The 24,190-nt window shown below is 49.3% G+C and overlaps 9 protein-coding genes across 9 annotated transcripts; 4 read left to right on the top strand and 5 right to left on the bottom strand.

Annotated features, from left to right (window-relative positions):
- Positions 1 to 77: 77 nt before the first annotated feature.
- FMAN_04393 (uncharacterized protein) lies at positions 78 to 1,648 on the bottom strand (the record flags this gene model as incomplete). Its single annotated transcript, XM_041828903.1, has 2 exons — positions 78 to 1,466; positions 1,523 to 1,648. The coding sequence occupies 2 exons, from the start codon at positions 1,646 to 1,648 to the stop codon at positions 78 to 80; spliced, it is 1,515 nt and encodes a 504-aa protein (XP_041679720.1).
- A 357-nt stretch (positions 1,649 to 2,005) lies between these two features.
- Positions 2,006 to 2,563, top strand: FMAN_04394 (putative small nuclear ribonucleoprotein chain D2; the record flags this gene model as incomplete). The annotated part of the gene is made up of 4 exons (XM_041828902.1): positions 2,006 to 2,028; positions 2,082 to 2,114; positions 2,189 to 2,446; positions 2,521 to 2,563. The coding sequence occupies 4 exons, from the start codon at positions 2,006 to 2,008 to the stop codon at positions 2,561 to 2,563; spliced, it is 357 nt and encodes a 118-aa protein (XP_041679719.1).
- A 241-nt stretch (positions 2,564 to 2,804) lies between these two features.
- On the bottom strand, positions 2,805 to 4,599 carry FMAN_04395 (putative glycerone kinase isoform; the record flags this gene model as incomplete). The annotated part of the gene is made up of 2 exons (XM_041828901.1): positions 2,805 to 3,271; positions 3,327 to 4,599. 2 exons carry the CDS (start codon positions 4,597 to 4,599, stop codon positions 2,805 to 2,807), a joined length of 1,740 nt encoding a protein of 579 aa, XP_041679718.1.
- Positions 4,600 to 6,976: 2,377 nt separating this feature from the next.
- FMAN_04396 (putative DFG5 protein) lies at positions 6,977 to 8,468 on the top strand (the record flags this gene model as incomplete). Its single annotated transcript, XM_041828900.1, has 3 exons — positions 6,977 to 7,061; positions 7,112 to 7,216; positions 7,267 to 8,468. 3 exons carry the CDS (start codon positions 6,977 to 6,979, stop codon positions 8,466 to 8,468), a joined length of 1,392 nt encoding a protein of 463 aa, XP_041679717.1.
- A 486-nt stretch (positions 8,469 to 8,954) lies between these two features.
- FMAN_04397 (uncharacterized protein) lies at positions 8,955 to 9,857 on the bottom strand (the record flags this gene model as incomplete). Its single annotated transcript, XM_041828899.1, has 2 exons — positions 8,955 to 9,728; positions 9,780 to 9,857. 2 exons carry the CDS (start codon positions 9,855 to 9,857, stop codon positions 8,955 to 8,957), a joined length of 852 nt encoding a protein of 283 aa, XP_041679716.1.
- Positions 9,858 to 11,224: 1,367 nt separating this feature from the next.
- On the bottom strand, positions 11,225 to 12,934 carry FMAN_04398 (uncharacterized protein; the record flags this gene model as incomplete). Its single annotated transcript, XM_041828898.1, has 2 exons — positions 11,225 to 11,417; positions 11,478 to 12,934. The coding sequence occupies 2 exons, from the start codon at positions 12,932 to 12,934 to the stop codon at positions 11,225 to 11,227; spliced, it is 1,650 nt and encodes a 549-aa protein (XP_041679715.1).
- A 2,530-nt stretch (positions 12,935 to 15,464) lies between these two features.
- Positions 15,465 to 18,691, top strand: FMAN_04399 (uncharacterized protein; the record flags this gene model as incomplete). Its single annotated transcript, XM_041828896.1, has 5 exons — positions 15,465 to 15,800; positions 15,852 to 16,462; positions 16,512 to 16,605; positions 16,652 to 16,734; positions 16,780 to 18,691. 5 exons carry the CDS (start codon positions 15,465 to 15,467, stop codon positions 18,689 to 18,691), a joined length of 3,036 nt encoding a protein of 1,011 aa, XP_041679714.1.
- A 126-nt stretch (positions 18,692 to 18,817) lies between these two features.
- On the bottom strand, positions 18,818 to 20,149 carry FMAN_04400 (uncharacterized protein; the record flags this gene model as incomplete). The annotated part of the gene is made up of 5 exons (XM_041828895.1): positions 18,818 to 19,408; positions 19,462 to 19,612; positions 19,665 to 19,681; positions 19,748 to 19,861; positions 19,928 to 20,149. 5 exons carry the CDS (start codon positions 20,147 to 20,149, stop codon positions 18,818 to 18,820), a joined length of 1,095 nt encoding a protein of 364 aa, XP_041679713.1.
- An 824-nt stretch (positions 20,150 to 20,973) lies between these two features.
- Positions 20,974 to 23,714, top strand: FMAN_04401 (uncharacterized protein; the record flags this gene model as incomplete). Its single annotated transcript, XM_041828894.1, has 6 exons — positions 20,974 to 21,022; positions 21,313 to 21,349; positions 21,407 to 21,741; positions 21,798 to 21,895; positions 21,948 to 23,377; positions 23,426 to 23,714. The coding sequence occupies 6 exons, from the start codon at positions 20,974 to 20,976 to the stop codon at positions 23,712 to 23,714; spliced, it is 2,238 nt and encodes a 745-aa protein (XP_041679712.1).
- Positions 23,715 to 24,190: the final 476 nt, after the last annotated feature.

Genomic DNA, 24,190 nt, shown 5'->3' with positions numbered 1-24,190 from the left:
CGCACTACATGATTTACATCTTGCAGTGGCATCTATTTTTACATTTTATTATTCAAGCATCGGTAGCATGTGAGGAATTACAGTCGGCTTCCAGGGATCGACTCATCCGCCATCCAAACAGCCTTGCCTTGGTCATCCACTGCCGTCTTGCGGGCGATAATCTCTCTGGCGACCTCAGCGATGCCTTGGCGACCGTTGCGCGACGACACAATTTTGTTGGCCAGCTGCTCTTGGGTATATGTGCCCCTTGACAGAATCTGCTCGATCTCTTTCTCGGATGGCACACCAAGTTCCCGATGAGGGTATTCCTTGAATGTGCGATCGGTGAACAGGGCTAGTTCATTATTGGAGTCGTACTCAAAGAAGGGCTTGGCCACGTTTGTGCCCCCAATGGCCTCGAGAGACTCAGGCTGCCACTTGGGCGCCTCCTTTCGGATGAGCAGCGCTGATACACCCTCGGTGAAGTCGGGATGCTGCATGAACTTGGTCGCAATCTGGTGCTCCCTCTTAAATGTTTCAGCGATGTCCCACTCACCACCCACACGCATCTGGCGAAGAGCCACATGCACAGCTGTAGGTGATCGTTTGTGTAGAGTCTTGAGCTGCTTCTGCGCCCACTCCTCAGTTGGACCCCGCTCAGCCTGCAAGGCAGCAATGATCTCACTGATGGTGTGCTTGCTAAAGCATCGGTCGATTGCCTGGCGAATCTCGCCGCTCAAGGTTATGGGCTGGTCATATGGAAGACCGGTACAGAATTCTTCAAGAGTTTGGTTGATGAGTGCCAGTCGTTCGGGCAAACCGTCGCTGTCCCGGAACCGCAGTTCGGCTAGACGTGCCTCTAGATCAGGCAAGCTGGTTGAATGCAGGTAGTGGGTGGCAATACCCGAGTAGAAGACGTTGGGGCCAGTGAGTCGCTCGCTGGTAAGCGCAAGGAAAGTCCCGACAGATCCGTTCATTCGAGGAAGGAAGAATGAAGCGCCGACATCGGGGAAGAATCCAATTGTAGTCTCGGGCATGGCAAAGACGGTCTTCTCGGTCGCGATTCTGAAAGGGGCATGGGCACTCAAACCAACACCACCTCCCATAGTGATACCATCCATGAAAGCGATATAGGGCTTCTTGTATGTCGCAATGTAGTGGTCCAGCTTATATTCGAGGGCAAAGTATTGTGCTGATTTCTGCCAACCGTCCTCACTCTCCGAGTTGAGGTGGGCGAGCGCAGTAACGTCACCTCCAGCGCAGAGGGCCTTTTCGCCAGCACCCTTCATAACGACAACATTGGCGAGATCGGACTTTTCCCATTCGATTAGTCGGGGCACAATCTTTCGGATCATCGAGGCATCGAGCGAGTTGAGCTTCTTTGGCCGGTTGAGCATGACGGTTCGTAGGCCATACTTGCTCTCGAAAACTACATCATTTGAATCATCGCCTCGCTTTTCTCGGATGTTGGTGGCTTCGGATGAAAGCTACAACACGAAATTAGAATCAATAGCAATAAAAAAATCCAGATAATTGTGTTCACCTGTCGTGCACCGAGCGAGGAGCTCAGAATCTTTGATTGTTGGACCATATTGAAGATTCTTGGTGAGCTCCGGTTTGCAACATTAGCTGAGGCACAAGCTCGGACTGTCAAAGTTCGAAATGACATTGTATGAGAAGAAGAATTAGCGATGCGCACATGCGATCGACATGCGCATCGAGGTGAAGGAAGAGGGGGTATAAGATGGCTTTGGAGTCTTGTCCGAGGTCCGCGGCAATGCTTTTGCAACCGTCCGCAACAAGCCGCCGAGTAGCCCAAAAACCCATACCAAGGTTAGCAGCCACATTTTTGGTGGAGGGATTGCTGTCTACTATCGTCACATGACTTCTCATGAAGCTCGAAAGGTGGGTCGATACCTCCAGCCAATCAGACACGTGCTCAAGTCGTCGTCAACTTTTTGACCTATCTGGGCTTCAGCCTTGCGCGCGCATCTCCAACATCCCAAACTATCAGAATATATCCAAGATGTCGACGGACCCCAAGATTCAGTATGTCGTAACAAGTCTACTTTTCAGTCCCATAGTACTAACAGACCAACTAGGGAGCTTCTCAGCAAGTCGCGCAATGAACTCACGTATGTGACAGGCATCTCCTCCTCTTCATCCAGCTCCGCGACAAGTCCCCCATTGCTAACACATCATCCTTTAGTGAGTACGAGATTGCCCAGCTAGAAGAACACGAGTTCTCTGCCGGCCCTCTATCTATCCTTCAGACCGCCGTTCGATCGCACGTGCAAGTGCTCATCTCCATCCGCAACAACCGCAAGCTCCTTGCGCGTGTCAAAGCCTTCGATCGCCATTGCAATATGGTTCTGGAGAATGTAAAGGAGATGTGGACAGAGACCCCTCGGCTAGCAAACGGGAAGAAGGGCCGCCCGGTGAACAAGGATAGATTCATCAGCAAGATGTACGTTAACAACACAACAACTTGACAATGAGCGGTGACAGGAACGTCGAAAATGGGTGCTGACTTTACTCCAGGTTCCTACGAGGCGACAGCGTCATTTTGGTTCTTCTCAGCTAATAATTCACTACCGTCATGATTTTGGGGCGGCGAGAGCTCGAATCTAAGTATGGGATGTTTGTATGTCTTACGGGCAAGACTCACAGGGACTACATAGGCGTTGAAAACATGTTGATTTCCCCATACCATATTCTGTTCATTACACGTGTTATAAATATTTGCACACTGCCGGTTCCTTCGGCATTACTGGCTTACATTTCCGTCTTCGACCTTGAGACAGAGGCAGAGGTCATAAGACTGCTTAACTGCTCAAGCCCAGGAAGAAGCTGGCCAACCCCCAGGCTCCAGGATCGGGAACGTCCTGATAGCCACTGCCTCCGATATAGACTGTCCGACCCAGGCTGGCTTGCATACCCTTGGTCTTGTTAGCCCCCTCCAGTGCTGCGCCAGCTGCCTTCTTGACATCTCCTGTCTGGTTAAGAGCTTCCACGAAAGGATGAAGGGCGTCGACCAACGTCCGATCTCCAGGGCGAGCAGGCGTGTACTTAGCCAAAGCATCGCTACTCATTTTGAGGGCCTTGGCCCAGATTTCGGGCGAGGCTGTGCCGGGTGACAGCTCACGAAGCGCATGAACCAGGGCGTTGAGGAAGATGGCATATAGAGCTCCAGAGGTTCCATCCATGGCTGTTTCCACAATTGTTACGATTGATGAGAGATCCACGACAACGTCGCCGGTAAGGGGCTGCTCATCAATGTGCTTAAGGATTGCTGTATTATGTCAGTGAACAGCTTTCTCCAGGGGGCCACAATGCGTCGGACTGACCTTCAGCGCCTCGTTTCAACCCGATTCCACAATCACCATCTCCGACGATAGTATCGTAGTGGGTGACCTCTGGTTCGACATCAATGACTTTTTGCAGGCCTTTCTTCAGTGCTTCTTGCGCGGTACTGGGGTCTGTTTTTAGACCACTAGACTTGATATCCCCTGCAGCACCAGCACGGCCGGTTCTTGCATTGGTATTCTTGGCTTCCCAGGTGCTGGCCTGAACGGGTGCGGACCATCCAACCACCTCACTGGGAGCATCAAGCAATTCAATCATGCTCGGAGCTTCGAAATCAGGAGACACCACATTAAGAAGGGAAATGCTGAAGCCGAGACCGTTCAGACTGGTCATGAAAGTTCCACTGAGTATTCTCACGGGCCGGATATTGTAATTTGACTCAAGCTGACTCACAACTTCTGCAGTGATGCCGCCCAGCTCAAGAACGCTGACTCCTCCCAGGTTGTTGATCATGAGAACAACTTCTTTGGAATCAACGTTCACAAAAGCTCGATCCTTGTCTGTGGTATCGAGTAATTGCTTGAGCATTTTACTTACGAGATCAGGTAATTCAGCCTTCTCACGGCCAGAGCCGGGTTCATTGTGAATACCCATTCCCAGCTCCACCTCGTCTGCCGCAAGACTGCCCTCTGCATCGGCCTTTCGCCCAGGAACATGTACATGTTCGAGACTGGCGCCCACACTGACGAGGTTGTCTGCTGTCAGTTGTGCATATTTGGCAACCTGATCAAGTGGCTTTCCTAGAGCTGCGAGGGCACCTGAGATTTTGTGAACGAGAACTGTACCTGCGATTCCACGGCGACCGACTTTTCCGGCTTTTGCACGACCAACACCAACATCGTCGCCAACAACCACCATCTTAACCTCAAGCCCTGCAGCCTTGGCCTTTTCAACAGCCATACCAAAGTTGAGGACGTCACCGGTATAGTTCATTACGGTGACCAGGATGCCCTTTGATGTATCAACACGAGAGGTGATTGCTGTACGTATTTGTTCTGCAGAGGGAGATGCGAAGATGGTTCCAGCTACAGCTGCGGAGAGCATGCCTTGGCCGACCATGCCGGCGAATGAGGGCTCATGGCCGGAGCCACCTCCTGAGATAATGGACACTTGTGCTTTGGCATTGGAATCAGGACGACGATAGATGACTTTAAAGTCTGGATCTAGGGCGAGCGACGGATTGGTGAGGGTGAGACTATGGAGAGCCGAGGAGACAAGGTGGGTTGGATCGTTGACAAAGTGTTTGGCTGACATGGTAATGGACGGAGGGTCATCCGGTATTATCGAGATGATATGAAGTGGTTCTTAATTAAGAAAATATTATTGATCAACTGGGACTGATATCTGAGGTGATTCAAAGCTTCTTAAGTACCAGCTGCCAAGATAACCGCCACAATGGAAGTGGCAATCAGGTGAGGTTATGCTGGCTGTATTCAAGCGATGAAGGATGGATGAATGGAAGCCAACACCGAGCTCAAGTGGGGGAATCGCGGGGTTTGTAGCGGGGTTGGAGCTGTGAGGCCGGGGTAAGGAATATGTCACGGGAGATGCCATTCATGGATATTGGGTATTCGGGTTAGGTATACCGAAGTTCTGCCCACTGTTAATGAGCATGTGGCCATTGACCTGCAATCATGAGACTTGTAAGAGGTGGGCATATGGTATGTTGATGATGGAGCTGTTGAGAACCACGCAATTCCTACGGATGTACAGATTGGAAATGGGGTGGAGTTGAGTCAACTGTTAGGCTTCAGACAGACATGGGAGGCTCAACGAGTTGTTTAACTGCATTGTCTATTGTTAAATGGTTAGGGGGCAGTATAGAGGCGGCATTGCACGTACACACATGCGTGTAGCCGCCGGCTTTCCTATTCAAGTAATATCTTTATTTTCGCCACAATTTGATACTACCTAGCTTGTGAACCGTGTTTTTATAAGCTTAATTAAACGCATTGCAATCCAGCCAAGGCATGTCCATTGCTAATACGCAGCCTACTGATTAATCAACTAACAAGTAATGAAAAAGCAGAAGCGTAATTGTGCACTTACTGGTGTATTGTCTCTGAGGAATAAGGTGGAATAGAATGTAAGTATGATATATTGGCTAGCAGAATCCAATGCAATGATGTCAATAACGTGAAGCCTGCGTGGGCTTCCAGTGTTATCCCGTGAAGCAATTCTGTTCTAACACCAGAATGCTAAATGCGTACTTCGGAAACATCAGACTCATCAATTCCTATTCAGCGCAAGACCTTTTAGGTTGCTGGTCCAAATATCAATAAGCCTAGACGGGATCCTCCATAACTTTGCAACATCCTGCATGCTCTAACTTACAGACAGTACATACTGTACATAGACAAAGTTCAGCTCCAGTGGCTGAAACAATTGCTAGACTGGAAACCAAAGCGCGTTATGGATAAAGAAACTGTCTATCTTGTGTACGCGTCAGGATAATCACAGTGTATACGCATGCTCGGTCAGACATACCTAGGTACGTGTGTATTAAGGCAGGGATTAATTTCCGGTATCGTTCCCACATACCGCTCCACACAGTATAGTATCCCTACCACAGTATTTCTAGAATTTCTTCAAAGGCACACGCTAACGCGGGAATAAAATAACCTAAACCAAATGATTAAACAATGAGTTCCGTGATCCCGGCTTGGCTAACTCGCTAAGTAAAGACCGAATTGCCCTTCCTGGAAACTGAAACACACGCGCCTCATCGACTGTGCACTGCCTACAGTACCTATGTAGGCATACGATACGATGGTTCTTTCAGTCTCGGCCGAATTAAAAGAGATGCTCCATAGTTTGTTATCCGCTCTTCAGGTCATGCAGAAAAGGGATTGAACCAACGATTGGATCGTGCTGGCTCCAGGAACCGCATTTATCCCAGGAACAAATGGAGCAATGCTTACGCTGGAGACGATCATAATCAGGTACTGGGCAGTGTGCAGTGTGCAGTGCATTGCATGTCTGCTTGCGTACCTCCCTCACATTGCTCTCGCCTTCCGTTTCTCGTGGCAGACTCGAAGTCCTATGTAACTGTCACCTGTGTATGTACAAATGTAAACCCCCTGACGATCCACGTTCCCGTAGGATCCATGTTGTTGCTCCGCCTCAGAGCACAAGCACAAGCATCCATCACATCGTATGGCCCCGATGAGCCCGAACCATGATGGGCTCCCACTCTCCTTGGGCAAATTCATTTCCAAAGGGGACCCTTCAACCCAACTTTCAGTGGAGTCCCTGACGTATCGTCCAACATCAATCAATGTCAGCAGTGGCCATGCCCACAGCAAAAAATTGGGGTGTTTCGAGCATCCATCCCCCTTCTTGCCATGCCAGTTTTAGAAGGAAGGACGTCTTCTCTTTCTGCATATCGATCGATTCCCATTTCCTTGACGATTTCCTTCTTTCGTTGTTCTTCCGCTACTTACTTGGGTACACTCTTTCATCTTCGTGGTTGGATATTTCTATCACCATATATCGTTGAATTCAGTCTTGGCGACGCACGCCTCTAAGTGAGATACACGAGCCGAGCTTGGCATCAAGCAGGGTCCAGTCCATCTGTTATTCCCGCCTTGTCTTTGTCTTGGTATTCCGAGTTTTGGGTTAAGCTGCCAAGATGCATTCATTACTTCGAACAACCACTACGGTACTTGGCTGGGCAGCAGCTGTCAATGCCTACGACGTAACATGGGATGACAATAGTAAGTTTAATTTTCGTCAACCAAGTAGCGGAACTAACGCATCGTGGCAGAATCTATCGAGAAGGCTGCGGGCCAGGCAGCTTATGGCTTGGTAAAATACTACACAGGAAACAACACCGGCGATACACCAGGAAACTTGCCAGATCCCTACTACTGTAACTCTCCCATGCCAACCGAGCCATAAACATTTATTGACAATGAGTAGGGTGGGAGGCTGGCGCGATGTTCGGTACTCTCGTTGATTATTGGTGGCTCACCGGTGACGACTCTTATAACAACATCACAAAACAAGCCATGATTCATCAAGCCGGCACAGACGGCGATTACATGCCCGATAACCAGACAATGACCGAAGGAAACGACGACCAAGGCTTCTGGGCAATGGCTGCAATGTCAGCAGCTGAGCATCAGTTCCCAGATCCTCCTGAGGACACACCCGGATGGCTCGCACAGGTTCAAGCTGTCTTCAATGAGTACGTCAGTCGCTGGGACGCAGACTACTGCGACGGAGGTATGCGTTGGCAGATCTTTAAGTGGAATACTGGTTACGACTACAAGAACGCCATTTCCAATGGCTGCTTTTTCAATGTCGCTTCTCGTTTAGCGCTGTACACAGGTAACGACACTTATTCGGACTGGGCTGAGAAGTTGTGGAAGTGGCATGAGGATTCTGGGATCATCACCGATAAGTTTGCAGTTCAGGACGGTGTTCACATCAGCGATGCTAAAGGAAAGAAATGTACCGATATCGACAAGACACAGTGGTCCTACAACACAGGCATCTTCCTCCACGGCGCCGCGGTCATGTACAACCTTACGTCGAGTGACAGCTGGAAGAAGCGAGCAGACGGCCTCCTCGATGATGTTTTCAACAAATTTGTCAAAGATGAGATCATCTACGAGCAATTTTGCGAACCTCACAAACAGTGCAGTCAAGACCAACAGAGCTTCAAGGGATATCTTGCACGGTGGCTAGCAGCCACCACGCAACTGTATTCTTCAACAAACGACAAGATCATGAAGCTCATCAAGACAAGTGCCCAGGCCGCCGCTAAAATCTGCACAGGCTCACCCACAGAGGGTTACAAGGGGCCTGCAGGCACAGCATGTGGCTTCTCTTGGACGACGGGTAGCTTTGATGGTTCTGTTGGAGTTGGTCCCCAGATGAACGCCCTCTCGATCATCATGTACACGCTGGTGGAGAGTGCCAAGGGGCCTGTCACCTCCAAGACCGGTGGAACATCCAAAGGAAACCCGGGCGGTGGAAATACGGACATTAACGACAGTGATGGAACCCCTCCAATGAAGGACATCACCACGGCTGATAAGGCTGGTGCAGGTATTCTGACGTTCCTTTTCCTTGCCGGTGTCATCGGGGGTGTTTCATTCTTGGTTATCGACTTTTAGACGTTTAAATTTCTGTAGAAGGGTATGGCGTTGAGAGGCGTTATCTGTTATATGTATTGTTTTCCGGTGTTGACAAGTTGCTGGTTTGGATACCTTGGACTTTACTTGGCCTCAGACTTCTAAGTCAGGCTGCAGAGTTATATTCACGAATGTTATTGACTACGTTGCCCATGTTGATGGACCCGCGAAGATCCATTGAGCAGTCCTCATACTCATGTGTCCGTTTGTTACTTGCTGCTTACTTTTAGCAAATCTCATTCTCAGGCTGCGCTTCGTAGCAATGAGAAACACAGTCTTGAGTCTCAGATGCAAAGAAACCATGGAGTAATGGCTACCGATCGATTCTTAGGTAAATATGCCTCTGATTCACCTCTTTTCATTGAGATCTTATGGTTAAAAACAACCTTATCATTAGACGATCCAGAACTCAGCATATCCATTCCTTTGATGGGCACACTCCGAACCAAGAGACAGGACTATTTTACACTACTCCGTGTCCTTCAAACTACCGTGCTCATCTCTGGACATCCTTGCATACTGTGTCTTCAAAAGGGGAGCATCTGCACTGACAAGGGAGTTAATCCACCTTTCTTCGTCGCCCCCTTCTGTCGTCTTCACCGTCGCATGGCCCATCAGTACCGGATGACAATTAACATAGACATTCTCATACTCGCGAGCCGACACGTTAAACGTTTCGTGAAAGATCCCCACATGCTTCAGCTTAGCCTTATTGACGTAGTCCCATGCCTTGCGGTGTAATTCGTCGTGGGCGAAGCGGTGCAGACTCTCTAAGTCACGAAAGTAGTAGATCAGAAGAAGGGTGTTATTGCTGCTCTTTTCATCTCCGCGCCATGTTGAGGAGCTCAGCATGCCATATTCGTCTCGTTTGGAGGTAAGATCTCTATGCATAGCCTTGAAGTATTTGCTAATTTGCTCCATGCCTGGTGCTGCGAGACCGAGAGGGTGGTTGGTCTGGATTCCGAGATGAAAGACTACAACGGGGCTTGCTCCGGGGATCGAACCAAAGAACCCATTAGAGAAAGGAAGTTGTGCAGTGGCACGGCCTGGTACGACATTATTATTGTACTCATTGGGTTTTGTGCTGTAAATTTGTATCATGGTTGTGATAATGGAGTTGAATAAGACGGCCAAGGGTGGTACGACCGCCCAACGCAGAGGAAGAACGGCGCAGAGAGCAAGTTGAATGAACGATCCAATGGCTACTGTAGTATGAGGTTTGAAGCAGTCTTTGAACATGAACTTATCATGTGTCAGTTGAGAATAAGTATGAAAACAGGGCCCATGACTTACAAGCATCCCCGCTGTTGAGGCAAATGTCAGAGGCCGGGAAGTTGGCTCCAGTTTGGAACGGAATTCTGATTTCGTCATCTTGTGGTCGTTTATCATTCAGTTCGATATTGAGTGCCAGAGTTGGAAGAGTCGCATCAAAGAATCAGCGCGCGTGGTTTGTATATTGACTGTTCTTTCTACTGAGGAGGTTCGGCCGCTACCAGATTATTCAAGTCACAAGTCACAAGGAACATATCTCAGCAATACGTTGACAAAGCGAATGCGAGATCCAGAAGCAGCGATATGCCTCGATGATACTACATACGCGACTCACGTTGGTCTAGTCAAGTCCCTCTCGGTGGTGGTGGCTTGCTCGCACTCGCTTAATGCTCAAAATCTCCGATGAAAGGTGCTTGAGTATTTTCATCAATTGCCATCAAGATATACTTTTGTCAAAAATAAGTCGACAGACCGACCCATGCTACTAGCCAAGCTCGGAACGAAAGCTTGCATCGCTGCAGCCAAGTTTACCGAACTCCATTGGTATATATAATCATGACTGCAAACCCGCAAAACATCGGACTGTTTATTTGACCGCATGTTCACTGTGCTCCGTCCTTATCAAGTTCGACGCCCTGCTACTGCAGGATCACTCAGACTTCGGATAATCTCCACCGTTTGTAGTTACGTCGTCCCATGTCCAAGATCGAATGCATCTCCACTCCTGCTTGGCTGCCCCAGCAACGAACAATAGATGGAGTTCCTGGAGACGAGTCTGACGGTAGATCTGCGTACTAAGTAGCCGAGACTCGATAAATCTGAGGCGCGAATGCCCCTGCTGCTAAATCTTTAAACAACAGTGAGAATGTGCTAGTGGGCGAGTCAAAAGCTCTTGAAGTGAGAATGTTGCTTGTCGCTTAAGTCATGGAAAGATGAGCAAAATTTAAAAGATTTAATAAACTACGAATTGACTTAGAATGTGACGGTTCCCTAGTCGTCACTCATGAGGGTCGTCTCACTATCATAATCCTAAATAACACCAAAAGCCCAAATTGCATGTGCACAGATTCTCAGACGATACGCCCAGAAAACCGACACACAAGCCATATAAGAAGAGATACAATCGACAGAAATAGCAAAATAACTCGGAATATGAGATTCGAACAAGCCCTTCCAAAAGTGCCGACAGCGCGCAACGAAATGGGATTCATTAATTGCAAACTCCGTCAGGGGCAGACGAGCCTCGTTTTCTTTCCTTCTTTCTTTCCTTCTTTCTTTCCTTCTTTCTTTCCTTCTTTCTTTCCTTCTTTCTTTCCTTCTTTCTTTCTTTGTCATCAAATACCGGTCTGTGATACCGAAACTGTGTACGCCTGGCCATTTTTTATGTAAAGAAATGTGTGCAAATCGCTTCAAAAGTATGCTCAACATAATGGAGATGCGCTGCGAAAGGTTGGGACAAAGATTGTCTAAGTGGTGTTCTCCTTGTTTTGTGTCTGATGAGGATAGTTGGGGTCTGTAAGGGACTTCTCCCACTCATCCATCAGGGTTGTCGCGGTGCGTTTGATGTTACTGGGCGAGAACTGGTTGACGATATTAGGGAGAAGCTCTTCTAGCTTAGGAGAGAGCAACGGGGTTTCGTAGCCGGTCGACTTCTTCTTACTATGCCAGGTCAGCATCTTCACTTGCAATTCATCTCAGTTCCAATGCCAAGTGACTTACGAGGGTGAGTCCGCAGGTTCTCCCTCATCTGAAGTAGCAGACATATCGTCCAGTCCACCGCTGCCAATAGTAGATCCACTCCAGCGAGACGTCTTGGAAGATGAGGCCGGAGATTCCCAATTAGACCAGTCGTTATCATCCATCGAATCAAATCCAAGAGGCTGCCAAGAGAAAGACTTGTTCTTGGACTTTGTTTTGCTCCGAGAAGGTAGTTCGGGCCTTTTCGATGCTGTGCTTGTCGAGGTCGAGGATTTGGTCTCATTCGCATTCGAGTTGTTGTGAGGTGGTTCAAATACTGTGCTCACTTTGGGCCGTAGCGGACGACTCAGTCGTACGGTATCCTGGTTTCGATTGCCTTCACCACGTTCGTTGACACTGTTGGATCGAACGGGCTGACCATTGATTGGCTCATCCCCGACTGTAATCTGGCGTATGTCCTCGACAAAAGCCCTGAGGCCCAACTTAAAGTCCTCGACAATCTGTGGAACAACCGGGCCGTTTTGTTGTGTGCGTGGCTGCCACGAGGCACGCTTAGATAAATGAGGGTTTGTTAATTGAGCGGTCCTGCGCTCTATCGAAGGTAATTTCACTTGCTCGTGCTCGTGATCGCGATCCTGGTATAATGAGAATCCTGCGTCTGGTTTCGCCGGCGATAGCAGAGATAGGGTTCTTGTATGTCCGCCACGGAGGACCCTTCTTCGGTTGGGAGTCGCTGGGTTCTGAGTCTGCTGTAACAATTTCCTGCGATCTGAGTCGACACTTCGCCGGAAAGATGCAGCATCATCTTCTGAGGATAAAATAGGACTGCGAAATGCTTCAAGAGGGATGGTGTCGCCCTTCTTCTCTTGTGCAGTCCATTTCTTCTTGAGCAACGATAAATCTGCTTCGGCACGCGACAATTCCTCACGCAACTCGAGCACCCGTCTCTCCTGAGCAGCAATTGCGATGATAAACTCATTTGCGTCAGCAGGAGTGGCAATGCCAGATTCGATTGGTGTCGGGGGGACTGATGACATGGAAGCAGAAGTCGGTGTTGGTCGGGAAGGGTCGCTTGTAGGGGGTGCAATTGGAAGCGTCAAAGAGAGTCGATTGACCTGGCGGTTCATGCTGGATACACTAGATTTGGCACGAGCGTGGCCACGTCTGAAAGGGGCGCTCTCGTCCTTTGAAGCTGGTCGGGAAGGCATTGCTGCTGTCGAAGTCATGCTGCCGTGGCGGTTGTGCGAGGAGGAATTCAGGTGTCTCGGGTTGGACCCCTGAGCCAGGTCACGAACGGGAGCGTACCTAGGGTTGACAGAGGCAGCGACACCGACAGTGGGAGAAGCAGTACCAGAAATGGTCGAATTAGGGGCTGTCTCAAAATTTGAGTTGGATGGAGTGGTGGGAAGAACTAAATCCGCTGGCAGACGGTCGGCAACTGAGTAGCGTCGACGGATAGCTTGTTGTTGCGAGGCCATGCCTATTAACTCGTAGGGATTCGACTTATTGAAAAGTAGGGAACGGAGGCCGAGCAGTCTTCGGCGTTTATGCAAATTGAAATGTAACTGAGAATGGAAATGAGTGGCTGGAGCTCTGAGGGCTCTGAGGCGCCGCAATCTAGCAGCGGCGACAGCAGCAACAGCGGCTCTGGTAGTGAGCGCTCTATAGTGTAACTGTGTCAGATGGCGGTGATCATTGAAGAGAGCGGACGAGCAACGATGGGCAACGCAGATTTGAAAGAGAAAGCCAGTCATCAGAATAAGGAGAGAGGCGAGTCCAAGGTGGATTGTGGGTGGCTTAGTGGTGTATCAAGTTTCGCATGGGGTATGGCGCCAGCCGGGGTGGGTTTTGGTGGAGTGTCTACCAATTGCTCAGTGGTCGTCGTCGTAAATAGAGCCCTGCAGGCGTTCGGTAGCACGCCCCTAGATCCCCTAACTTGGATAGACGTTGACTGGGCGGGCGTTGAACCAGGCTGGGGGGCGGTTGTCAGGAGAATAGGAGCGAGCAGTGGAACACCATTGGACACTGGGGAGGACGCAGGAACTTCTCGAATTAGAAAGCCAGGGCCAGATGCGAACAAATTGACGAATCCCGGCAAGGGATAAGATGGCGTTAAGCGGATGGGGCGGACGATAAGGAGCCGTTGATTGAATCAATTGTCGTCGAGAAGTGAGACTGTAAAGTAATTATGAGCTAGAAACAAAGATGATATAAAAGGAGAGAATACTGATGAAAAAGAGGGTTGACGGCAAAGAAAAGGATCAAGAGTGTAATGAGCGAATACTCCCGAACAGGCGTTTACGGGATGCAAATATGGAATGTCGAAAAAAGCAAAGGAGAACTGGATGTTGTTGATGATGCGCAATTCCGGGAGAATGGCCAACTCGACGGCAGCCCTGTCAAGGTAACTGGAGCCGCGAACAAGTATCCGTACGTCTCAGTAGGCGAGTGGTCCTGTAATTGAGGATATAGGTAATGCGTGTAATACTCGAGGCGCGTGAACTTGATCATGGATTAATAAGGCCCGGCAAGGTAAAGTATTGGACATGAACTGTAGATGTTACTGCAGCAGGGTCTCGTGTGTTGGAAATTGGGGCATGTTTGTTTACATACTAGGTACCTAGGTAGGCAGTCATGGAGGGAGGCTCATAAATCAATCAAATAAATGGATGGATCCTCGGCATCCATCAAAACACCATGCCATGCCAGTGCCATGCGAACTGACCCAAAATGTTGCACTTACGGCCCAACCCGCAGGTCTCATACAGGTTGTGACAATCGCACCACCTGACCCCGACAACCAGCTGTCGCTGCCCCATTTTGCGCCATCTATCGAGCGAGCTCAACGCCTTGTGGGAAGTGGACCATATCCCAGCTTGACTCACAGGGCGGCCATCTCAACTTCTTGGTTTCAACTTTTTTCGATGCCCGATCCATCAGACCGCCCCGTTTCCAGCCTCTCCTTCTGATCCGTTGTCACGAGAACTGCCAACTCGACAGGCTACTACTGCAGCTTGTGCGTTAGGTCGTTTCTTGTTAGGCAAGGGTTACAAGACGACGGCAAACGAGCGTCTGCACTGCCCTTAGTTACCTTTGTCAAACAAACCTAGTTTATAAAAATTATCTCCTTACCATCATTGGCTGCTTGGTACTACTGAAGCGTCCGGCCGACGGGTCGACGTTCGTCACGACGATGGAGAATTCGTTCCCATGACCCTGTCATCCAGGGTCAGGGGTCTTTCCCATTTTTGTCTTTGCGCCTGCACCGGACCTTGCATTAAAATTGCAGATCGAGAAGAGTTGAGCACAACTCATCACCGTCGCCTATGCTGCACGTAATTACAGGTCCGTAGTAATTGCACTTGTAAGCTGACTTGCATATCTAGTTGACTATTGCTCTTTGGGTCGTCCTTCCATTCCAGACTTTCTAGACTTTCTAATAATAATGATAGTGCCTGAAGAGGATGATCTTATAGCTCGGCTGTGAATATCCTGGTACAGTACGCAAGCGACATTTGGAATTATTCAAGATTTTATCTTCTTTTTCTTGCCTTGCAAAACCCATCTTACAACGCCGAGTAACTTCTCTGAAAGAATAACTGGTATGGTGCATGTGTATCTGTACCTAGGTAGGTACCTTAGGTTGATCGGTGTTTCTAGAGTACCTAGGTACTCTTAATTGATACATCATGTGACTTTCGCGTCAACTTCGCGTCCTCTCCATTCAGGGCAGGTTCCAGCTCTGGCTGACAAGTAAATTATCTCACTCACTACATCCATCGCCAAATCACCTCAGGCACTGCCACTGTCCCTTGTTACAAGCTTTTGAGAATGGCATCTTTTGCTCTCATGCCGTGACTGTGCTGCCTGTTCTCTCCACTTTAGTATGAACAATTGAATCACCTCCACCCGTTCATTCAAGCTGCGAAATCAAAGTCGTGAGCTGTTCTTTGTTCTCACACAACGACACCTTTTTGGATGACTACCGAGGCATAATGTTCTCTCAGCATGCCGCTTCCATTCTCTCTGGTCTGTGAATTGCTCGAGCAATCCTTCCTTCTTTCTCTCGATAAGAAGAGTTGCTCCAACACTGTCACAAAGTGGTTCACTCGCCATCGCAATTACGTAGATGCTCACGATACGGATCTCCCGGCGCTGTTATCGACACTTCTTCCTGAAAAAAGGACCGATCGAGTTTACTGTATCCAGTCTGCCCGCTTGGAGAGAATTATTGGCCGTGCATATCTACTTGGCTCGTCAAGGATTAAGGAGTTAGCTCAGTACCGCCAGCCCGGGTCTGGTGTCGATTTGGCAGATTGTGTTTTTCGCATTCTCACAGTCACAGTGAGTATAGTATACCCGAGGCTTGGAAGCTGCCAGCTGATCATATATTAGCCAAGCCCTAGCTACGATCATAAAAACCCTGTTACAGTTGAAGAAATTGACCAACTTCTTCATTCCCTCGCCGCCAAAATAAAATGGAGCTCCCCGTCGATTCGTGCCTCACAGGCCAGCCTAAGTCCAGGCAACAGGTCTGATCTTGAGAGCCTCTACAGAAGGTTGAGCGCAACAGAGGCAAAATGGTTTACGCGGCTCGTTTTGAAAAGCTACCAGCCGCTCGCTCTAGACCCGCACCTTATATATCGACTGTGCGATCCTATTTTGCCCTGCGTTCTGAAGATACAGGATGATTTTGCCACTGCGATCACTTCCCTTCAAGCAATACGAGGAAGGCTTCTTCCAAATTCTGGACGCAAAACACCACGCGAACAGATTATGGGCACAGTTAAACCTCAACTGGGTGTCAAAATTGGACGTCAACCCTGGGTCAAGGGGCGTAGCATCAAGCATTGTCTAGATATGGGCCACGGGCGCATGAGTGTGGAGGAAAAGATTGATGGCGAATATTGTCAGATTCACGTCGATCCAGACAAGGGGGATAAATGCATACAGATATTCTCTAAGAGCGGCAAAGATAGCACGGAAGATAGAGTAGCACTTCACAGGTCAGTACAAATGATACGACACGCAAATACGAACTGACCCCATGGACAGGATCATACTAGAATCACTCAAGATTGGGCAGCCCGATGCCCGAGTCAAGAAAACGTGCATATTGGAAGGGGAATTGGTTGTATATGACGATTCTGTAGGTATCTTCAGTCATCTTTTTAGCTCGTTCTAACACAGAACAGCAGGAAAAGATACTTCCGTTTCATAAGATTAGGAAGCATGTATCAAGAAGAGGAAGGTTTTTGAACACAGAGCTAGACTCCTTGTAAGTTTTACGTACTTTCTTCGCCATGCGTTACTAAACTCCTAGGCCTGGGCCCCAGGAACACCTCATGATAATTTACTACGACGTCATGCTCTTAGAGGATCAGTCTCTGATCAATTTGAGGCATTCAGAGAGATTTAAGATCCTCTCCAGCCTCATTTGTTGCCGTAAAGGATGGGCGGGCCTCGTTCCGCGCCAAGTTATTGATTTTGGACAGCCTCTGGGAGCCTCAACTCTTCGTAAAGCTTTTGCCATGGTTATTTTGGCTCGGAAAGAAGGCCTTGTTTTGAAATCAGATGGGCCATATTTCGACTTTACAGACCAAAGACGAAAGTTTTCGAGCTGCTGCATCAAACTCAAGAAGGAATACATTGGCAATTTTGGAGATGTTGGCGACTTTTCGGTTGTCGGTGCCAGATATGACCCGACAAAAGCATTGAGTTACCGGATTCCTGGGCTCAAGTGGACTCATTTTTATATTGGCTGTCTGGACAACAGACAAGCAGTCAAAAGCTGGGGCGCTAAGCCAGATTTCACCATTGTCAATGTTGTAGAGCTGAACGAGACTATCCTGAGAGAAGTTGTCACTTATTCAAACCCGGAGCCTGTTTCTCCCGACGACAATGAGGCACTGGCTCTCAAACTGGCTCCCGGAGCTGAACAAGGGTCACCGCCGACGTTTATATTTACTAGGCCTCTGGTTCTTGATTTGAAATGCTTCAGTTTTGACCGAGTGGGAAATACTGGCTTCTGGAGTCTCAGATTTCCTTCGGTGACCAAAGTTCACTTTGACCGGGACTTCACCGACACCATATCTTTCGAGCAGTTGCAGGCGCTGGCAGAGGAGGCTACGACCGCCGGCGAATTAGAAGATAGCCAGGAAAATCTGCAGTGGATTGCAAAACTCGAAGCAGCTGACCCTCGTGGTATTGCTGTGGACGCTGTGAGCCAGTTGACAGTGACTACTATGCCAACACCATCGCCTCGCAAATCAACACAAAACACCACCTCTACACGGTCTCCAACATCGCCCTTGGCTACAAAATCACCAGTTGAAGTCAGCCCTTGCCGCGGCCGACGCGAAAGAGTTCGCGGGGCCCCATCTTTGGATTTGCCTTCTATAACAGCTACACCATCTTTGCGAGCTGAAACATCGTCACGCACGAAATTGTGCGCCAAACACAAACGTAGCCTGCCCTCCACTGGACCAAACTCGCAGCACAAACGCTTGAGGAGTAGCAGTGAAGCATCGATAAGCCAAAAAGACTCCCCACACATTGATCTTGCTTCACAACCACGCGCGCCTCTCGCCGCCAGGGACAACAACCCGCGACCTCAGCCCGCAATGTCTTCTTGCGCACCATGTTGTCCTGCCTCTCCGAGTGAGAGCTTCTTTGGTGAATCCAGCAACTCCGACGGGCTTAACGCTGAAGTCGTACAGTTCATCATTGACCCAGACACTGACGAGCTTCAGACAGAGAGCAAACCTGAGCGCCTGAAACCGTCAATAGCCAAAGTAACAACGGCCTTGAAAGGACAATGTGTGTATGCTGGCGAAGACTGCATGCTTGCAAATGCCGTTGTACTCGTTTCGCCAGGCCTTCTCGCCATGAAAGAAGCGAAAACGCTTCTCGCTCAGCATGGTGTTGACACCCCTGTCACTGACATCGACACATGGCTCAAAGCTGAGAAGGAGGCCAGACAGAACGGGAAAATAACTACACCTTCAAAGGCTTATGTTGTGTGCGATAGCAACAACGAACTTGTGTTCAAGGACGTAGCGGAGAAGTTCAAGGAGCTTCGCAAGGACCATCTTTTCAACAAAGGCACACATGTCGAAATTCACGACTGGCGCTTTTTGCCCTATCTCACGACACAAGAAGACGAGTCTATCGAAGAGAAATACTTTCATGGGTTCTCTGACTGGCGCATGCGTTGGAAGCTCTACACTATCTAGAACCAAGAACCCGGTGACGAGAGCTCTGGGATGAAAATACACAGCCAGTAGACCACATTAGCTTATGAGGAACGGATCACTATATCGATAAAAAACGATTGTGCTGTTCTAACATGTGTAATCCAACTATGATTTTTCCTCATACAGATCGCCGTAACTCTCCTTGAGTCTCATAAATAGGTGCTCATCAGCTGTCATGACCTTTCTTGTAGCATAAGGGTTCTCGCTGGACATTCCCTCGGAAGGGGTGTAGTTCTTCACTCTTTCGCTAGGGACAGGCTCAAGAGGTGCGGCCCCGACAGGGTGGCAAAAGTACGCGATTGAATACCTTGGCCCATTGCTTGTCTCCCCTTGCACCCCGGAGCTGCCTTCTGAGGGGAAGACGACTCTATGTACAGTGCTGCGGAAGAGCCCGTTCGTCCAGTATGACAACAGATCGCCGATGTTGATGAGAATGGGCGGGCTGGGGTCTTCTTCAGTGCCATCAGGACACACAGGAACAGGTGCCCAAACGTTATCCTTTCTGAGAACTTCGAGTCCTGCTTGTCCCTTGAGACGGAAGAGGAGAGTGATAGAACCGTAGTCTGAGTGAGCTCCAGCACGAATGTCATCTTCGGAGTGTGCAGTAGATTCCGGGGGTGGATAACGCAGAAAGCGGAGGATAGAGCTCGAAGCGCCTTTTTCTGTGTTGTGAGCAGAGGAGAAGAAATCGTCGACCTGGTTTCACAATAAGATAATGCTTGAGGCTGATTGTTTCTGAATCGACTTACACCGAGACCTAGACCAAGCAGGTAGAGAAGCTTCTGGCAGAGGTCATGGCATGAGTTAGCAAAAGCACTTATCTGAGGCTCATCAGAAACCAGGTCAGATGGGAGAGGCTGTTGAGCTTTCCCATCTGCGAACTCGCCAAAGTTGAAGGCTCTGCGGTTGCTATTTTAGTGACATATCATGGAATGCCTCGGAAGCTGCTCACTCTTTGAAGTCCCCAACCTAAGTTAAGAGAATTAGCCTTTTATCCCAATAAAGTACTCAATTGGAACAATGACGCAAATGTACCTTTTGATGTTTAGGATCCAGTGTTTCGGAGTGCATGCCAGACCACCCACGGTTGTTGGTCTGGATCGTGCACCTTTGCTTCTCTTCCAAGGGGCATTCGAACGTCTTTCGGACCTATATCGGTATTCTCAGCCACCTGAACTCCCGATCAATTCAAATACATCTCCTTCTCTTGCTCACAAGATCAAACGCCCCATCAATGTCCTTAGCTTGAATGTCAAGGCCCAAGTTGCGGATGTAAATGAACCCATGCTCTTCAGCAGCGTCGACAAGCTGTTTAGCAACTTCTTTTTGGTCGGCATCAGGAGCAGAAATGTCAATGATAGGTATGTTGGCCGTGTTCTGATCTGGCCCCAGAGGACGTCTGAAGTGAGCAGCTTTGTCTCTCATGGGATAGTTCATGGTTGCACTTTGTAATAGACCGTAGGGATGGGAGATGAGATACAAGCGACGGCCTTTGTATTCTGGTCTGATGGGATTTTAGGTAGCGAACAATTGGAGGTTTTGATTCCTTATCTGTTGAGGTACAAAAAGCGTCATATCCCCCACCATCCTCATTCGTACCTCATGGTAACTGAGTGTACCTCTGTAAGTACTAAGTCTACCTATCTCGGGCAAGCTCGGTTCTGCACAGCCACATCAGTGGTCAGACCTAGGTTACTCCCACTAGCCACACTCATGAGGGCTGCCCGCTCTTTCCCCTGATGGTAGCGGTTAGAATGTCCCGTCCCGCCCGTAGGTCGCTTCATTTGGTGATCGTGTGGCATGGTAGGCAGGTACCGTTTAGGTACGTCCCTGCCACTGTAACTCGCCAAACTTTCCTGTCACGTCTTCCACCAGCTGTCCGTTTGAAGCTGAAGATACCTTCTCCAAACCTTCATTTTCCCCACGAAAATCATAGCAAAATCTTCCTTTTTCTCTACTTCCCCCCTCCGCCCTGCGTCGGTCTCTCGCTGTCATCATCACGACCCCTCCGACGGCCCGTCTGGTGCCTTCTCTCTTCACCGGCTGCGCTATTCAGCCCCAAGCCAGTACCTTAACTCACTTGGTGGTCCTTTCAACCCCGCCATATCTTGTCAACATCAACGCCTTGCCGCCAGTGCCCGCGATTTCTACTCCTCACTCTTCGATCGACCGACGATACCTTGCCGCAAAATATCCTGATTCGCCGATCTCCAGTACAGGAATTATAGCACGGGCTTCCGAGTTGCTGCGAGTCTTTCGAGATGCCATGTGAGTCTCACCCTGTGCGCTTAGGAGCAGGCTTGGCCCAGAGTCAGTCTGGTTCAGGGTTCAGCATGGAATTGTATAGCTTGCAATATATGCTGCGGCAGCCAAAAGCTTCCCAACGTGGTTGACGCAGATTCTGCGAGCTCAGTCGTTCATGGGGAAGCTTCCAGGCCATGTGCAAAGTCAATTGCAGTCTTGGCTTTGTAGATTGGTCACCCCAGCAGCTGCTCATCGTAGAGAAGATCACACCACGATGAATAACCATTCTCCGTCGGTTTTCTTCTGCGACATCCTTACTATTTAGTTTTTGTAGCTTGTGCTAACTCTCAAACCAGTCCTTGTTGAGGATTCCTGGATTAATGACCAGGTTTCGTATGTGCCATGCGACCTACCCTCCCAAACATATTCGCGCTAACAGAAAGCATATAGCACCCACGACATCTCCGAGCTCGAAGGATGCGCCATCGCTGTTGATGCAACCTATTACCTGTGCCAACTTCTCGAAACCCCTCCTGCCCATGAACCTCTGTTGTCAGCTCTCGGTGGCCTGACTGGGGTCGAAGCACACATAAACCAGAACCTCGATCTCTGGGCAAAGTCCGAGATTGTCCCTTTCTTCGTTTTCGATGGCCAGCCCGTGACCGGCCAAGATGACATCACTCTGGATCGTGGCCTCAGGGCCAACAAGAAGACAGATGAGGCCTGGAACTTGTACTCTCAGGGGGCTGCTGAGGAGGCGGTGACGACCTTCGGTACTAGCCCAGGTTGGTGAACTTTGGCTCTCAGTTTCAGGAATCGACCTAACGTGAGGTCATGATAGGTGCCTTTCGCATTCAAAATCTTTACCCGTTGCTTCAAACGGTTCTGAAGAGCCGTGGACTTCACTTCTTGGTTGCGCCCTACACTGCGTGCGCTCAGGTGCGTATCTTATGAACTTTAAGACTTGTCACTCTCATTCTGATAGTAATAGCTCGCCTATTTTGAGATGATCGACTCAGACCAATGCTCGGGTGTGATGGGCTCTCAGGAACTTCTCTTGTACCCTGTCAAGGATTCCGTCATTCGGGCATTCGACTGGGAAGCCAAGACCGTTTCTGCTATCTCGAAGAAGAAGGTTATGCGCAGTCTCACACCCACTGCAAGTGAGCCAAGATTCATCGACTCGTTTCTCATGGCCGGTACATCGTTCCTGCCTCCATTCCCTGCTCTTCTGGAAAGCTCTATATACTCGGACTACAATATTTCGACTGCCGCCAACCTGCTGAGGACTGCAGAAAACAGTGTCGCAACTGCTTGCGCCAGCTTCAACGATATACTCCAAAGCAAGGACTCTGGTTGGCTTGACAAGTATCGCAAGGCAAGAATGGTTGTCCACCACTTCGTTTACATCGCTGAGAGTGGCGAAATCCGTGTGAACGACTATGAGCACTTGACTAGTGACAACCATGAATATCTGGGCCTCCAGTTGCCAGCTGAACTGTTTCATTATCTCAACACCGGCTTGATTGGGCCCCGTCTACTGGGTAACATCACCCACGGTCAACTTCTCATTCAGCCAACCTTGGACGGAGTGGCCTCGGACGAATACAAAAAGCTCATCACTGACAGAATAGTGCCCATTAAAGAGCAGGCCCTTTCTCTGTTGATCCCCAGACTTCACCGTGGTATCCAGCACAAAAACATCAGAGTTCGTGTCTGGTTTGACCCCAAATATGCTTACACGATCAACCACCGCTCTGTCAACCCTCCTCCCTCCCAGAGGGTTGCCAGCTGGAGTGTCAAGGATGAGGATCTTCGTGCATTCTTCCCTGATGGTTTCGCGGGCCCCGTGTCGCTGGAAGTCTTGTCACTTGTTAACTCCGACTTTGTGGCCAAGACATTCCCTAAGGAGAGGCCCATAAAGGGAATCGACAGCACAGATATGGTGACCTCGGTGGCCATCTGGAGATTTCTCCACCTGAGAGGATACGCCAATGATGAGCACAAGCTTACGCCTTGGGGTAATGCCTTGGCCAATACTCTTCTGATTCTCCAGGACGCCAAAGAGAACCATCCCGAGGTGACTGGTCTGCCAGAAGCAGCCCTGGTTGCATTTGAACTCATCCGAAACGGACTTTTGACAGGGAAACACACTGAAGGCCAGGCTGGCCTGCCCCGGAAAGGTTCTTATGAAGAAAAAGCAACGCTTGTGCTGATCAGCGAGTGCGCTTCCTTGTTGAAGCTTCGGCACCAGGTTTATGGATACACTGGTCCGCTTAACAAAAATCTGCTCAGCTTCTGGTCTTTAGCATCAGCAGTGAGAGAAGCTGATCGAGATCTGGTTGAGGCGATTGTGGCTTCAATGTTTTTGTATGGACAGTCGAAGCGTGAAAGGGATGATCAATTGGAAATCAGTCGACGGTACATTTCTTCCTCATCCTTCATTAGACACCACTGACACTTGAACAGGCTACCTTTCCATCAAGAGCCCGACATCGGCCTCGGCATTGCTGTGCGAACCTTCTTTGATGACGATGAAGCTGGAGGGGACCAGGAGGCTCGCTTGCAGCGGCTGGAAGAGTTCCCTAAGACATTCGTGCCATATGCCGAGTCACTAACTAAGGACTTCCGTGTCGTGCGTGACTTTATCGATGCACTCGTTAAGGGCGTTAAAATGCTGGGTACGGACGAGCTACGTGCGGAAGATAAGGATGCATGGACCAAGGCCCAGGCATACCTCGAGGCGCGACCTTTCTAGAGCATGGCCGAGGCTTGAGGCATATATAAGGCAAATGTTATATTAGTGGTCTTTGAGCGTGGCCCCTTTGGTCACAAACTGTCTTGCAGACTTAGCGGCGTTGGCGCGGGCGGCATAAAAGTCAGGGACATAAAAGTTATCACAACAGCAGACGTGTCGAAGAAGTTGCCAGCAGGACTTGTGGGGATGGGTTGAGGTCAGCGAGGAGGTGGTGCTGGAGAGCATGGTAACACGTCCCCAGCCAGGCGGCTCCAGAGGTCGTTGGACGAAGCATTTAAGACCCTAGTAGATATAGCCAGGTTGGTGATATCCAACATGCGGACTATATCCAGTCAGGAAAACTGCTTTCACACACACAATTCAACACAAAAAACAAAAAAAAGAGAGAAAAAAGTCAGACTACACAACTAGTGGCTTCTTAAGGGTCTTATAAGTGACTAGCGATTATATTGAATATGAGCGGAGAAGCTCTCCAG

The sequence above is a fragment of the Fusarium mangiferae genome (assembly GCF_900044065.1).
Source record: "Fusarium mangiferae strain MRC7560 genome assembly, contig: FMAN_scaffold003, whole genome shotgun sequence".
Classification (NCBI taxonomy): Eukaryota; Fungi; Ascomycota; class Sordariomycetes; order Hypocreales; family Nectriaceae; genus Fusarium; species Fusarium mangiferae.
Note: the sequence above shows the minus strand (reverse complement) of the source record. Positions and strands in the feature narration are given on the sequence as shown.